The sequence below is a fragment of the Anoplolepis gracilipes genome, chromosome 6, assembly GCF_047496725.1.
Source record: "Anoplolepis gracilipes chromosome 6, ASM4749672v1, whole genome shotgun sequence".
In the NCBI taxonomy this organism is placed as follows: Eukaryota; Metazoa; Arthropoda; class Insecta; order Hymenoptera; family Formicidae; genus Anoplolepis; species Anoplolepis gracilipes.
Window position 1 is genome coordinate 13,672,879 of NC_132975.1, and position 17,211 is coordinate 13,690,089.

Below are 17,211 nucleotides of genomic sequence, written 5' to 3' on the forward strand. Positions count from 1 at the left end.
TATATATTTTTTTTTAAGTTTCAAATATCATTTTTCATCCGAAAATTAATAAAAGCTCCAAGTTGATAGAATAATATCTTTCCTTTTTATCGATATATCCGCGTAAAGATTAGCGTATATAGAATTTATATTAAAATAGAATTTACACTAAATGTAAAATTTAGAATTACGAGAATGCAAAATATTATTGCGATCATTGGTGAGATATATTATAATAATAGTATAATAAATAATTATAATTTTTTATAAGCTGATATATAATAGAGTTTTATGCACACCTATTTGTTTATTTGAAACAATATCGATTAAAAATTATTAAACAAAATTCTACATCTTGACAGACTCTTTTTCGTATGAATATTTTTAGTGATAATTGTAATTATCGATTTGTCGAAATGTAAAGTCAAAATTAATATTTCAAAATTAGAATTTTAATTAATAATAATAAATGCATTATATGATTATAGCATATTAATTAAGGTATAAAAAATTATTTTATATTTTGCATATTTTGATGAAATGATAAGAAAAATATATTTTATTCAAACTATATATTTTTTTTTAAGTTTCAAATATCATTTTTCATCCGAAAATTAATAAAAGCTCCAAGTTGATAGAATAACATCTTTCCTTTGTATCGATATATCCGCGTAAAGATTAGCGTATATAGAATTTATATTAAAATAGAATTGACACTAAATGTAAAATTTAGAATTACGAGAATGCAAAATATTATTGCAATCATTGGTGAGATATATTATAATAAAAGTATAATAAATAATTATATACTATCATCTTTCGCCGATATTTCACCGATATAGAGAGCAAGAAATTCCATTTGTATCTTTCGTGCACCTACGTAGTTAAATGCCAGAACCGCTACACGGCAGCACACGGCGTCGATTCATTCTTTTCATGATTATCGCGTTGAACGCACGCGCGTTGGACAGCTGCGTCTTTTTACGGACACTCTGCCCGCACGCTTGTCACCTTCTACCAAGGCGCGTATTCGGCCGACATGCGTTTCCGCGAGTGAGCAACGCAGGCAGCGATCCTTGTGCGAGGATCACCATCGTCGACGTCGTCGTCGTCGTCGTCGTCGTCGTCGTCGTCGTCGTCGTCGTCGTTGTCGTCGTCGTCAATGCTGATACGCATAGACTGTGTCGCGTCATCGTCGTCGTCGTCGTCGTCGTCGTCATCGCCGTCGTCGTCGCCGTCGCCGTCGCTGTCGCTGTCGTGGTTGTGCTTGTGGCTGTCATTAGTCGTCGCTCGTCGTGCGATCTCGTCGCCCAAATCTCCGGGGTAGAGTGGCTCTGGAGAAACGCGACATGTCGACGTCGCGAGTGTCCCAATCGCGACGGGCGCATTGACGACGATTCCGTCAGCATACACACACCGATGACGTCAGCGGTATTGCGATATGATGGAGTCCATCAGAAAATGGTTTTACAGGCCTAAGGTGAGTACGTAACGAATAAGTTTCGCTCCGTCTGTTCTCTCCTCGTCCCAACATTTCACCGTTTTATTCATCATCTCCATCTCGCTCTGTCTGTCGTGCCCTCTTTCTCTCTCTCTCTCTCTCCCCCTCTGTTTCTTTTTGTCTCTTTGTCTCTCTCGTTTGTACTCTTTAATATCTTGCTTTGCATTTTATTTTAGTTTATTTTTGAAATGTTTAAAACGCTTCTCAAATTTGTGCCTACTTTAAATTTATATCACATATTATCGAGAGTATCTTTCACACATTAGTATTGAGTAGAGAGTATCTATTTTCTCTTTCCCTCTCACTGTCTCTGTCTCTGTCTCTCTCTCTCTCTCTCTTTCTCTCCTCTCTTTCCCTCTCGCTTTGCCGTGCTGATCGAACGCGTGCACTCGTTCCTTTTCCTCCTCTCTCGTCTTCACCGCGGACTTTCCGAGCGCTGTTGCCACCTGTTTCGTGAAAATTTCGCACGACACGACATATGTACACCTGTGTGAATGCGCGCGTGCACGGCATCACGTACGTACGTACGATTCACCGTGTCGCGGAATTCGCGGAATTACGAGAATGCTCTTCGCTAGACGTTGGAAAAATGCATCCAAATGTCCGCTGGTTTTTCCGCTTGGTAAAAATCCAGACTTGTCATTCGGTGCGAAACGTCAAATTTTCGGGAACTCGATGCAACGATATACCATATGTCGAGCTGATAATCAATCAGCTCGCTGAAATAAGATTCCGAGCGATAACGCTCGTACGCAATATCGCGGCACACAAAGCGCGCCTGTAGAGTTCCTACTTTCTTTCCAGTTCCCGTACGCCATGTATTTCAATAGAATTAATATATCGCATCTTGTGTGTGTGTCTCTCTCTCTCTCTCTCTCTCTCTCTCTCTCTCTCTCTCTCTCTCTCTCTCTCTCTCTCTCTCTCGAGTGAAACTGTTATAATAAAAAATAAAATATTCCGCGCGAGGGAGACTGTGGTACTCTCGCTTATTTTCATTAATTTTTTCTCTCTCTCTCTCTCTCTCTCTCTTGTACAATATCGTCAACCGAATTATACGCCAGTGGGGAGCAAGTAACCTTTAGAATATACGGGAAGTATATAGTGTTATACTCACGCATAATGATGCGATATGGAGGCTTTATTAATGCATCTAAAATGTTAAGCTAATTAAATTGTTGGACAAGAGGGAGAAAGGAGACGATAAGATAGAATGAGAAATCAGTATTTACAAATGTGATACGCTTCGCTAAAATTTAATATATAGACTTTTGTATTAGTTGCGTGTTACATATGTCAGTTATAACGGCATTATATGTCACATCAGGATATTGTGTATCACGCGCGGGACAATTGACAAATGTCCAATGAAAGATTCATTCAACGAAAAAGAGTGGATATACATATATAATGTATAATGTTCCGAGGAGTAAATTCGTGTTACGTTTCATTGAAACACGTGATAAAGCACGCCTTTTTTAATATCGCGATAAACATCGCGTATCTTCTCGCTCGAGAAGCGCAATCAATTCTCGACAATTAGCGTAGCGCATTTCTCATACGTGTTCCATTTATTTTCACGCTCCGCCGCGTAGAATCGAATCCTCAAACACGATTTAGCGTTTGGAGGATACGCGGACGTTCGCGCGCGAAAGTAGGAATCGATGAAATTTAATGAGATACAAAGAGTTAATCTCGCACGCGTGGTGAACGCTTCGGACGATATCGAAATTATCGAAATGCTTTTATCTCTCGCGGTGCGGAGATAAAATCTGCCAGGGAGAAATTTCTCCGGCAACACGAGCAACGCGAGATTCGTCGAGTGGCTGTTAAGGTGACCGCGACATCTACTATTAATAGTCGGCGAAAGGCCATTAGCGATAAAGCGCTTTACTTTGAATAATAGACTGGATGGGTCGTCAGGGTCAACCGATTTTTCATTAAGCTATTTAACGTCATTTCCCGCTGTCGCGTTTGTCAATGTTAAAGATACCAGTTTACGCTTTCGTTTATAACAGCAAGAAATCTCGTGTATGTATATGTATACAGGGTGTCCGCTAATTACTGACCCACCTCTCTAGGGTAGATGGAGCAGGTGAAACTGAACATAAAAGTCCTCTACCATTTTGCGATTTACGCAATAATTAATATTTTAATAATTATTGCGAAAATCGCAAAATGATAGAGGACTTTTATGTTCAGGTTGACCTGCTCCATCTGCCCTAGAGAGGTGGGGCGGTAATTACCGGACACCCTGTACGGTAATACATGTTTGAGAAGAGAGAAACGAAGAGAAAGGGACGCGGGGGCACGAGAAATAAAGACACATGGGGCGATATAGGGTGCTGAGCGAAAAGAGGGTCAACGATATTCGGGATGAGTCACGGCGGCGCCCCGACTCTCATTTTCCTCGCGTCCGATGACACGAGACTGCGCGTGCGAAACGCACGCACGCGTACGCGTACGCATACGCATACGCATACGCATACGCATCCGCCGGACCGATTGAGCGACGCATCTCGGAAACGCGATCGAGAGACACGCTTTGATGGTGTCTCCACGCGAATGATTTACAACGGACGTTCGTTTTTGCACGTCGACATTTTAATCCGTGATTTAAACGTAGATTCGCACGGAGCTATGAAACACGCAACTTTCTATTAAAATCCTTCTACTAAAATTGTGAACGGTAGAGTGCTTGTAGCGAAACTACCGCTAAGTATTTGCGTGATATATTTTGGACAAGCGTGCGAGAAAGAGCGATTTATCCGAAATTGCGTGTTTTATATGACAGCGGATGACAGCGATTGCGAAATAGGCCACAGTTAATTCGTTGATACGCGGCTTCTAGAACGCCATGGAGACCCAGTGCGAATCATGTCCAATGCTAATCTCGAAATTCAATCAAACTATATTTCAGCCATGCATCTCAAGGTGAAAAAGGTGATTCAACAAAATGTGATAATCGTTCGCTCGAATTAACGTATAATAAAAGATCTGACGTAAGTCAATGAAAAACCATGTCAATGAATCGATTGGTTATTATTTCAAAATATATTTAACCATGTTTAAAATATGTAATTTAAATGTCTTTGAAGGCGGAAAATGAATACATGTTCTTTTAATTTGTTTACATAAAAGATTGCATAAACTCGCGCTGTAATACTCGAGTGGTAATGTTGCTCGTACTCCGGTTACTTTGTCGTGCATTATTTCGCGTATTTTACAAGTTCTCTTCCTCTCTTTCTATGAATAGGCAGAGTAAACGATATATCGTTCGTACAAATGAAACGCAGTTTCATGAATTGACTGATGTCATTTAATGTTGCTAAATGATATCTCGACGATATAAAATGTTTACATTACGTACATTATTCCAACATTCTTGATCGATAGTCTTATATATACATATATACGATATACCAAAAATAGACACACATTAATATTCGTAAATATGCAAACATTTATATTTGTAATATAAATATTGTAATATTTATGTTAAATATTGATATTATATTAAAATTTTATGTTTTGCGAGCTCTGTTCGAATATCTCGGCATAATATATCTTCGCGTTCGCTGTAATAATATTATTTAAAGGTGCTCTCTGCGGCAAGAAAGGCGTTTCTACGGAATTACCAGAATAGCAAATTGCCTGATTACATTACTTTTTATATTTTAAACAAACGATAAGTTCTCGCGGATGAGAGGCTTTATACATGGCGCGTCAACTTCTCTCATTTTCATCGTTGACGAAAAAATTTTTACTCGATTTTGATTGCAATTAAGTACTTGATTTTCAAGGGAATCTTATTTTTCGTGATTATAATATTTTTTTTCCAAAAAAAGAGCAAATAAAAAGATTATTGCCTCTTTTATATTTTCTTTCTAATGTCATATTTATTAAATTCAGAATCTTATGTAATATTTGTGCTTTGTGTCGATATGTTTCGAAATGCTCAGTTTGTGGCTCGTGAAACAAGAAGAACGATGGGCATGTCCCCTCGTTGACAATGAGACGTAGAGAATTTCCTATTCCTTTTACTTGTGCGGGAACCGCGACGCAACATTGTGTTCTAGTTAAATTCGATATATCGATACGAAAGGTTAACCGATTTATTTATCACGCTGTATACGTAAGCGTTATGCAGCATACAATATGATTCAGTGTAATAATAACAAGTACATCCGTGTAATAATAAAAATACATCCATTATATCTGTCATGTGTATGAATTCACGTGCACTTAAAAAAGCACGTACTATTATTAGGCACGCAAATGATGAATCGACACTAATAACGCGCGATATAAATATGAGATTTCTTGCGAATTTGTCACGCTTTGTCGAAAAAGATTGAACTTTTCCATCACGCGGAAAGAATCTCCCGGCTTAATCGGAAATTTAATTAATAATAAGCGATATTTGTGTTGTATCATCACAACGTTTCTTTTTTCTCTCTCCTATTATCATAAATATATTTTCCATAAGATAAGACCTTATCTGCATCGATAAGACAAGAATATGTTTGAACTTTGCACGATCAATGATGCGTAAAGTAAATGATTTACAATTCGCGATTCATTTCTTTCTCTTAAAGAGGAGCTCCCCGGATCAGCTGTGTCAAAAGTTCTAATCTAAATCTAAGATATTTCGAGATTCATAAATTTGACATTGCGCAAAATAATTTTAGCCTTCTTTTAAAATATAAAATTAATAATTACTTTTTGAAATATTTGCTCTGTAGGATATAATTTAATCTCTAAATCGTCAATATTATCTTGTATCGAACAAACTTTTTTATAGTGACTATTATCACGATAATTTTATACTAACTCAAAAACTCAAAAATAAAAATTATATTATTCTACAAATTAATTGTTAAATTTATATTTTAAAAGACTAAAAATTCTGTTAAATTCATGAATCTCGAAATGCACTAGATTTATTAACTTTTAATGTAGTTAATCCGTGCAGTACCTTGTTAAATAAATTTTCTTGGATAAATTATTTCGCTTTACACGTACCGGGGCTTCATGTTGTTCTCTTTACGTAAACTACTACTATTTATGTAATCTCTTTCTTTCTCTTTCTCTCCTCAGTCTAGCTGATGTTTCAACTAATATAGATTAAAATGTTGATCGCATCTATCGCATCTATCGTATCAGATTCTATTGTAATCGGATATGAAGCGCTAGATTTTCTCGATCCGAACAGTTTTTTTAGTCGGTTCGCTGTTTTGTTGAAAATGCGGGTCATTGATAATACGATAAATGTGATTTAAAGCTTACGCGGTCATCGTGATTGTGACCTATATATCGTTTATAAAGTGTTAGATCCATCTTGAAATACCATGCCATACAATGTTGTACTGTATAATGATTTTCTAATAATTCGTAACGCTTTTATATACGCTTCAACGCATCTTACGTCGGCGGCGTGTTGACGTCACTATTTCCGTTACGTGTAAAGGTCGATAGAAAAAGTTTTAATCGCAAGCGATTAAATCGACCGAACCTTTATATCGCTCAACGTCATACATATATCGATAATATAGACCTATCCAGGGGAAATAATACGGCAGCTCTTGCCGACGCGCCCTTTAATTGTAACGTACGTCCGACCCCTTTCATTATGACGTAAACGCGATTAGTCTCATTGCTCAAATATGAGCGCGCTTTATCGTTTGTTTATAAATGTTTATAAATATTGCAAACGATATTTATAAACTTTTATCCCTCATACGAGAAGGTGGGTGCAAGATCTCGATATTTTTTCAAGCAGTAGAGTAAAAAATACGATTGAATCTCACGAGCCTTACGGTTAATCTTTTTTTTTTTTTTTTTTTTTTTTTTTAAACACTCAATTCTTTGTCAAGGGTGTCAAAAAATTCTCTAACTTGCGTTCGTTTGTTGTCGTTATAGAGGGACGACACGAGTCTGCTGGCTCAATTCTTTTACGCCGACGAATCTTTGAACGCGGTCGCTTGCGAGCTGGACTCCTTCGACGGCCGACAGGAACCGGAGAGATGCACGACACTGGTGAATCAATTGCGTCACTGTCAGGACAAGGTGTTGACCATTTGTAATCAGATCATGGATGATCTGATACCCGAGAGTCGCGCCAATCGAGAATTCAGGGTGAAGTTTCCCGATGACGTGATGCAGGAAAATCTAGCTGGGCAGCTCTGGTTCGGCGCGGAGTGCTTGGCGGCCGGCTCATCGATTATGAACCGAGAAGCCGAGAGCTCGGCCATGAGGCCGTTGGCGAAAGCTCTTACCAAGTCGTTGGAAATTGTAAGGAACTTGCTGAGAGAGCACGCGCTCAAAGGCCACATGAACTTGAAGGTATTATAAATAAAAATCACATATTTATTCTACAATAGATTGTATATCTAAATTGTTGACAGTCGTTGCTATCCTATTATCATTCAAAAAAATGATCTTACAACTTCAACAAGCTTTTCTAGGTGTAAAAAATTGACTGAAACAGATAAATTAACAAATACCGTGATACTGCGCATATCTCGCAATTAATCAATTTAAAATGAATACAGAATTTACATCTGTACTATTAGTGTAATTTAGACGGAAAATTCTTCTGTGATGATGCCTATCGTCAAGGATAATTATATTTGTGATTAATATTTAGCAATAGGATCTAAATTTTCTAGAGATATTGCTGCTGTAAATTCTATACGTGACAAACAATATTCTAACAGATGCAAAAAGTAGCGGTAAATTTTAATCGAGAAATCTATCTACATTAGCAAAATATTTTTTTTGAGAAACTTTTTTAAAAAGAAGGAATTTTGTGTGTAGAAGATAATTATTAATAATTATTTAGATAATGATTTCATGAATAATTATAATAACATCATTTTTTTTTTCTAGATGCAAAATCCTCTCGAGCCATCCTTGGAGAAGCTCATTGAGTCGTTGAAAATTTTCGATCGACTGTTTGCCGATTTTGAGCTGTGTTACGTCGGCGCCATGGTACCGGTGAAATCGACGAAGGAATACGAGCAGCAGGAACTCGTATGTGTGCTGTTCTCGGAGACTTTGCAGAGAGCGCTTGAGCGTGGGCTGTTGGACCAAGCGGATGTAGACAACTATGAGCCGGCTTTGATGTTTACTATTCCACGATTGGCTATTGTCTCGGGACTTTTGGCACCACCCGGAGGACCATTGTGCCTCAATTCGTCCGATACTATAAGCGAGATGTTTCGACCGTTCAGGGTAAGAGACTTGAGAATTATTACTGTAAATGTAATCTAACTTTATATCTTTAAATTTAGATACTTGTTTCAAAATTTCACTCTTGACAAAGATATATTATTTGTTTTCAGACTCTTCTTCTCAAGATAAGAGAATTATTATGGACGTTAAATAATCGCGAATTGTACATGTTGGAAAAGCTGTTATGTTCAAACGAGGAGCCATCCAGCTCAATCACACAGTCAACGAAATCAGCGTGTCAAGACATACCAGACTTGGAGGAATATGTTCATAATTTTTATACCGGTTACCCGAATTGCAAAGAATTCATTATTGATTTTTACACCGTGACAAGGAACACAGGTAATAATATGGACGAAATAGCGAGTGATGCGGTTCAATCGTTGGACGAAGGCGGTCCGAGAATCGATCAGTCGCCGAGCAGGAAGCGCGAATATGATGGAGAGGAACGTAGGCAACAGAAAAACGGCGAGGAAAGTCGGCGCGAAGACTTAAACATATCCATGGATGGGTGTGATAATAAAATAACGTGTAATGGCGGCGAAAAGACGCGGCAAAGTAATGGAGAAAGTGTCGGTGAACGAGTGCGATGCGAACGCGAGCTTTCTGACGTGTTGCGTGACAATGGACGGTTTCCTCATGACTGTGATTCGATTTCTAATGGCGAAAATAATAGCGGCGAGAGTTGCGATTCGATGACGCGAAGTGACATTGTGAGATTGGACGTAGCGGGAAGCAGCGCTTCCGCGAATATCATCGGGGATATGCGGAATGAGGGAAACTTTATCACTCCCGACGTAACTCACATGCTCGAGGGATGCTCCGATAACATAGAGATACCGCAGACGCAATACTTGCTTAATCAAGTCACTCGCGAAAATACCATGGACGGCGAGGCCGCGCACATACCTGACAACTCTTTACCCGATTTAGATTCTAAGAGACTCATCTCGGAGGCGAATAAAACTCTCTCAAATCTTCTTCTGGACTCGAGTGAATGCCAGAATGAGATATCCGAACAAACAGATTCCGGTATATGTACGGTAATATCATCCGAGAATACTAGTTTGTACGATAAGAGTCCGGAAGAGAAGAAGACCTTTGCCAACGAGATCCAGAGAGACGGATGCGGTGCCTCAGACGACGAAAACATTCAAGAGAACACCAGTTATTCTTGCTCCAATATGAACTCGCCGAAAAGAAAAAATCCCGTCAACTCATGTGTCTGCAACACAAGGAGCACTAACAAGGCAGCGTTGGATCATTCAATTGAGGTATCTAGTTTGCACTCGAACGGACACGCGGAATCCGATGGGAAAAACATTCCACGAATATCATCGAATTTCGATGGTACTAACGAGGAATTCATCGGTGTAGCGTACGGTAATGGCCAATTAACCCTCTGTGATTCCAATCAGTCCACCTTCCAGATAAACTATTCCGAGAACTGGGAAAATCTCAATTTGAACATCGATGCGTCGAGTTCGAAGAAAGAGTTTTGGGGAGATCTGAAATGCGAGAACTGCCCGACCACCTCTCGGAGTATCGATGAGATTGGCAAAAAAATTGAGAAATATGCGCAGGAGAAGGCAGCGGCGAAGAAGACGCGGGACGAGAGGCAGCGACGGCGACATCAGCACAGATTAGTAGAGCGAAGTACGCAGAGGGCTCATCACGGCAGAAGAGACGCGGAGAAAAGACACTTGCACATCGTGCGATCGGCCACGAGCACCGAGAGCTCCAGATCGAATTCCACCGACCGAGGTTTAAATTCACACTTAAACAGCCTCGGTGTTAACTTGCATCTCGCTCAAAGCACCAGGCAGGTACCGAACTTTGGCAGTCACAGTCCGCACATGAGCCCGAGGCTTCATCATTTCGAATCGCGGAGCACCCCGAGCTCCGGGCAACGTTGTTGCAATCTCGGGACGCATTGCGCGAACAGAAACTCATCGCCGCAGAGCAGAAAGTTGTTGGATCATAGAAGATCAAAGTCCGAGCAGATCGCGAAGATGAAGAGGAGAGATGTCGAAAGGAAAGAGAAGCACGAGCGAGACAAGTACGCGCGCACAGAGTCTACCAAGAGAAAACGAGGGAATGGAAGTTCCGGTAATCTTATGATGAACGACGGACTAGGCCCAAGGACGGACAAGAGCGGACTAGCGACGGAAATCGCCGCGAGCACGACTACGCTATCCAACGCAGCGATTCATCATCACACGAGGGACAATAATTCGCAGAGGTCCGCGCGAGCGATGAGACTGGTTAACGCGTCGACGGTATCCGGCGTTCGAAATTCCGATCAATCTTTGAGCTACAAGTCCAACGTAGCATCGAGTTCCAGTTGTTCGAGTTGTTGTGATTCGAGTTCGGAAACCAGCGAGTTTCATAGCGACTGCCAAGACGACGAGGAGATCGCGCTTGCGATGCAGGCTGCCGAGATCGCAAATAGAAATCAAATCAGAGCCAAGTTTCGGTAAGAGAATATATTGTTCGCGCAATCATTATGTATAAATTGTTATGTATCCTACGTGCACTAATACATACGTAATCGTGCTTTGAATTCTACTGGCACACTATGACGTCTGGCATCATATTTGTTAAACGTTAGATGGCAAGAATTTGATCGTTCGCACATTTTTCTCAATATTTTTCTGTTTTTCATTATTTTTATGTTATATATATTTATTACATTATATAATATACAATTATATTTTATATTATATATTACATACATATATTAATTATATTTATGTTACTTATGTTATATATGTGTTTTATACATTATTTTTACATCTTTTGCTGTCTTATCTTTCTTTCAATTCTCAGGAAAGTATATAAATATTTTTAAAACAAAGAATAATTATATATTATTATTATTATATTATATTACTATTTATTATTATTTTGTTTTACTACTACTAGTATTTTTTCTTTCAGATCCTCGGAAGATCTGGTCCATCGCCTTTTCGTTTGTATAGCAGGCGTGGCGGATCAATTGCAAACAAACTTCGCGTCGGATTTGCGGAATATTTTAAAATGCGTTTTCCTCATGAACAGCAGTCAAGTAATGGAAGATACTGAAGAATCGAAAAATGAAAGTTCAATTTCCACGGAACAATCGACGATCGTACCAGACGACACGACGGAGTCGGAAAGCATTCACGAACGGCAAGAATCATTGCCTGAATATGAAGACGTGGAGGAAACCGCGTTGACACACGACCGAAGTATGGATATGTTTATTTTTTTCACTCATGTCATTTCGCTTTAAGAACGCATATGGGCCAATCCGTTAATATACATTTAATAAACGTTTCTTATGCTTTTACATTTTAAAGATAAAAAAAATTATAAAAACTCATCAAGTTTTTTTTTTTTTTTTTTTTTTTTTTTTTTTTTTGTAATTCGGTAAATTACACAATTGACATGTTTGTTTTTTTCTTTTTCATTTTTACAGCTTCTCCCGTCACCGAGAGGGGGGAGGAGTGCGTCGAGAGAGCACCCGCTTGGGTGCCGGACAACGATGCGCCAAGATGCATGGCTTGCCAGGCGGGATTCACGGTCGTGCGACGTAGACACCATTGCCGAAACTGCGGTAAAGTGTTTTGCGGTCGTTGCAGCAGCAACAACGTCCCACTGCCTCGTTACGGGCACACGAAACCCGTGAGAGTATGCAACAGGTGTTTCCTGTACCAAGTGACGCCCTTTACTACGGTCTCGCAAGTCACGTCCACCAGTTGAATGTTTCTGGACTGGCTTGCAAATCCGATTATATTTTCTATCTGAAATCCCCGTGTGTTACGTATATTCCCTTTCGATGTATGTAACGTATTCGCGCAAATTTGCAACCGTTTCTCAATCGTAATAAAGTCATTATTCTTATATAATAGGATCGATAATTCAAAAGAGTTCTCTTACAATTAGTAGAACGGGGCAAATCGGGTGTAATTATGTGATATACTCGCACAGTGTTAAAAACTTTAGTCCAATAAATTAGCTACTGTTTCATTAGTCGAAACAGTCGTTATTCGATTCGGAATTGTCAAACTAATCGGGTATTTGCTTCTCTTCTTCTCTCCTATCCTTCTTAAGTGATATATACAAGTACACATTATATATATATATATATATATATATATATATATATATATATATATATATTATACATATATAATATATTATCGCAAAATCTGATGACATTGATTTGTCCAATTCTCCGTGTTTAATAGTTTGTAAAAAGAGAGACCGTAAAAAAGCGTTTATCGTAATAAATAATAACGAAAAGAGAAATTGGAAGGAAATCGCTGTCACCAGATCGCTTTATCGCATTGTTTATACACTTACGTGCACTTAAGCTGTAAAATTAGATATATCAGCGCTAATCGCTCATATTTTTACACATTGTGATTAGATATTCTTCAAGAAAGTGTTACTACGAGATTCGTGACAACTACAACAACGCAATTTAACTTTGGATAGATAGATAAGGTTCCTTGTAAATTTTTCAAAAATTTATTTTAAAAAATCTCTCTCTCTCTCTCTCTCTCTCTCTCTCTCTTTCTCTCTCTTCGTAAGAGACTTTAGAGTGTATAGAGAGCCAATTAACAAGAGTGTCGTTATATTACTATTTTTATTTTTATTCTTAATGTGTTATTATTTCAGTTACAGTAATTATTTTATTATCGTTATTATATTATTATTCTTATTATTTCACCATATAAATATAGCTGTCGTTAGAATTTGTTGTATGAATTAAATGATTATTAATTCTCTTTAAGTTATAAATACTTTTGTCGAACCTTATTATAAACTAACAGTTTTTATTTCTTGTTTAAAGTGTGATAGAACTTGTGTTTTCTAAAACAAAATGTACGACTTTTTAAAAGCTTACTAATACTAATATACGAATTTTTAAGAGTTATCAATATGTTCATAATAATCGATGTAAATAATATTCTTGGTACGTGGCACACGAAACCCATATGTTACGATATCCATAATTATCATTCAGAGTTATTAAAATATCGATCGCACACTCATATTTAAAAGAATATAAATTTGAGTAAAGTGTTATTAATTGCAACTGAATTTCAAGTCAATATATAAATAAGCGTTCTTACACATTACCGTTACCCCGAGTTACGTCAAGATTCTTTTAATTTGAGATATTTTAGATTTCTCGTTATATGTATAGAAACTGAGAAATTATTCCATACTTGCGTATTTTTCAAGAAAATTCCTGGGTTGATAGTCGATAGATGACAATTTTCCACAAGAAAGACAAGCTTAAGACTTTCAAAGTATCAAATCCTGTATAGTGTCTATACACTTGTGTGATGTATAAGCGTGTGTAAATCTATCTGGAGTATATATACTTGAATAACGATAGTGTTAAGGTGGAGAATGTGAAAGAAATTTTTTTTCCCCTTTTTTTGTGTGTCTAACGGTCGGGTCGCACCGCGATAGAATTTCTAAACATCTACTGCCCGCTGAAGTATTTATTTCGAAGTATATACACAGATGCGTTAGCGTACACGCATGCACGCGCACAGACACATCCACACACATATACAGGGTGTTCTATAGCTCTCAATTAATATTTTAGGGGATTAAAGAAGGTGGAATTTTGAGCAAAAAGTTCCTCTTCCGATTTTGGCTCAGACCATTATTTACCGAGTTATTAACAATTAAAGTTAACTAATCAGACGGCGCGCGGCCGGAATACATAGGAACGTAGCATACCATGGGATCCCTCGTGCTTTACCTTACATTTTCTCGATTAAAATTTTATTTTTAATTTTTCTTCCTAAATAATGAATAAATGAATAAATTGATAGATAAATAAATAAATGAATAAATAAATAAAGAAGAATAAATACAGTTAGAAATGTAGCCAAATTTCTGATTGCTTTTGATTCTTACTTATTATATATATATATTTACTTATTATTTTATTTATTTAATTATTTATTAATTTATTTATACATTCATTCAATTATTTAACCCATAATTTCCATGGCTAATCAAGCAGCGATGGAAATAACTACGGGATTTTCGGCGACGCGCCGTCTGATTAGTCAACTTTAATTGTTAATAATCCGATAAATAATGGTCCGAGCTAAAATCAGAAAAGAAACTTTTGGCTCAAAATTTCATCTTCTTTCACTCCCTAAAATATTAATTGAGAGTTATGGGACACCCTGTATGTACACATACACGACTAGCTTCTCTGTGCCAAATTTATGACAATACGTTTCCTTTTTTGTACAATTCACACAATGGATTTGGTTCCTATCGAAAAGCTTGGACAAATACTTCCGATTATCAATATAAAAGTGTATCGCGTTGTGTTTAAAGTATCCGGAAATTGTATAATGAAAGAAAGAAAGAAAGCAGTATTTGAGACAAACGCCCGACGTAATAGTGTGTGTGTGTGTGTGTGTGTGTTTTTTTTTTGATTAATAAAAAGACTGGCTGAATGTATAGATCGTTGTTTGCTCATTATTATTTCGAGCATTCGTCGTATAAACAATATATACTGAATAATACAGATTTATAATATATCGTTTCTAATTTTTATTCTCAATTATATTTTTGTTTCTATTCTATAGCGATAATCTCTCTCAATTTCTCCGTCTTGTCAAATCCTAGAAAACAAAAAAAATTTCAATTTCATGTATATATATATATATATATATATATATATATATATATATATATATATATATATATATACATATATATATATATATATATCAATGTTTAAAAATCAATTAAAAACCGAAATAATTTATAACAATAATTGGCGCTATTGAAAACGATATTTAGAAAAAGTAGTATTGCGCCGAATATTACGACCATCCATCGATATAAAGAAATGAACGTATCACGATCATATATAAACGATTGTATATAAATTGAGTCGATTCTCATTGCGGTTAAGCTTTATCGAAGGAATGGCGTTAATTGAAACCGGCGTGTATCGATTAATTTGACATTTAGATACAATTATCGATTTTACGCGGATGTCATAATGTCCCTTTAAATGACGAATAGTGAAATATCGTTCGGCGATTTCGGAAATCGTTGTACATTTTAATCGTGCGTGCATTGTAAAGTATAGGTAGAACTTTCCGAAGAAATAAAAATTATATAGTGTCCATGAAAATGCGGCGAGAGTGCTCGTAAGACGTGTAAAATTAGCTAGAGAGAGAGAAAAAAAAAATAAATTTATTTCCTTATACATGTAAGGAACACATCGAGTAGAGAGATTATACCTTTAAGATTACGAACGCGCTTAGAGACGGAGAGTTATTTTTTACACGTAATCTCGATGCCTTGCTAGAATATCGATTGTGCTTTCGATTTTGGACGCGAGGAAATATCGCTCTCTGGCTAAAAGTTCCGGAGATCGTTACTAGAGTATATTTCATCCTTCTCTCCTTATACACATACGAATCATTTTGGTAATCAGGATTTCCCCTGTGCCTAATAATGTCATAGGCTAGCCTGTGAGATAAACTATATATGAAAGCAAAAAGGGAAAGATGGAAAAAAGGAACGTGTAGGGAAGAAGAAAAAAAAAAAAAACAAACAAATTCGAGACGATATACATAAATTATAGAGTGGATCAAAGATCACGGTGTCGTGTGAATATAAATTCGAAATTATACAAATTTCTAACGTCGATCTTCATACGCGTGTATTATGAAAAGCGAGTAATAATTAATATTTATATTATACCTATGGAATTCCTATATGGAAGATGAATATATAGGGAAATAAAATATTATAATTTTTCTTTGGATCGGATATTTACATACGTAAATTGATTCGTCGATCGCGTTGCAACGTGGTTGTAATATCTATGCTCTTTTTAAGGTGATGATATTGATCCACTCGTCATACATCAAGGAAGAGTTACGATCTGCCAATTAAATAAGAAATTATTCCGATTATACGAGGTGTTGGAATGTGTATCTCGGAATTATTTTTGTATGATTTGCCTAAGTGTATGCGCGCGTAGATGCTAACGTATCCTTGATGCGTTTGACGTGGGATCGCATTTCGAATAGTCGGTAATCCCCAAAAGAATGGAACAAAACGTCAAAACGTTAATTGACATTAACCATGTAGAAATTGACGTCGAAATAACTTGTGATTGGTATCGAAGAGCGATAGAATTTCTATGCGTGACGTTGTGTCGATGATTTTGAATTAATGAGGAACGCAACGGGACTTGCGGATAAATTGTTAGAATATATGTATGTGCGTGCGTATGTCTGTGTGTGCGTGCGTGTGTTTTGTGCGTGAATACAAAGTTATTCGCAATATTGGATCGTGAGACGTTGTCTCATCAATACTTGAATGCACTGTGGTTTCGGTATAATGGACGTATTAAAATACGAATGTAAATAAAGTTTGTTATTCAAGGTGTTTAAATTGTGTGATTATTGTTCTTTTTTTTTTTTTTTAAATTATGTGATGTGACAAAG

The 17,211-nt window shown here is 37.1% G+C and overlaps 2 protein-coding genes across 2 annotated transcripts in view; one reads left to right on the top strand and one right to left on the bottom strand.

Moving 5' to 3' along the window:
- Crz (corazonin) overlaps window positions 1–17,211 on the bottom strand; it is a 167,281-nt gene that overhangs the window by 4,787 nt on the left and 145,283 nt on the right. The window lies entirely within an intron of this gene.
- On the top strand, window positions 958–17,158 carry LOC140666560 (lateral signaling target protein 2 homolog). Its single transcript, XM_072893869.1, has 6 exons — window positions 958–1,459; window positions 7,400–7,822; window positions 8,369–8,713; window positions 8,824–11,189; window positions 11,654–11,943; window positions 12,174–17,158. The coding sequence occupies exons 1-6, from the start codon at window positions 1,421–1,423 to the stop codon at window positions 12,455–12,457; spliced, it is 3,747 nt and encodes a 1,248-aa protein (XP_072749970.1). The 5' UTR covers window positions 958–1,420; the 3' UTR covers window positions 12,458–17,158.

Coding starts and splice junctions, on each gene's coding strand:
- LOC140666560 (XM_072893869.1), top strand. CDS start 1,421: ATGATGGAGTCCATCAGAAAATGGTTTTACAGGCCTAAG. Junction 7,823..8,368: donor AAGGCCACATGAACTTGAAG/GTATTATAAATA, acceptor TTTTTTTTCTAG/ATGCAAAATCCTCTCGAGCC. Junction 11,190..11,653: donor CAAATCAGAGCCAAGTTTCG/GTAAGAGAATAT, acceptor TTTTTCTTTCAG/ATCCTCGGAAGATCTGGTCC.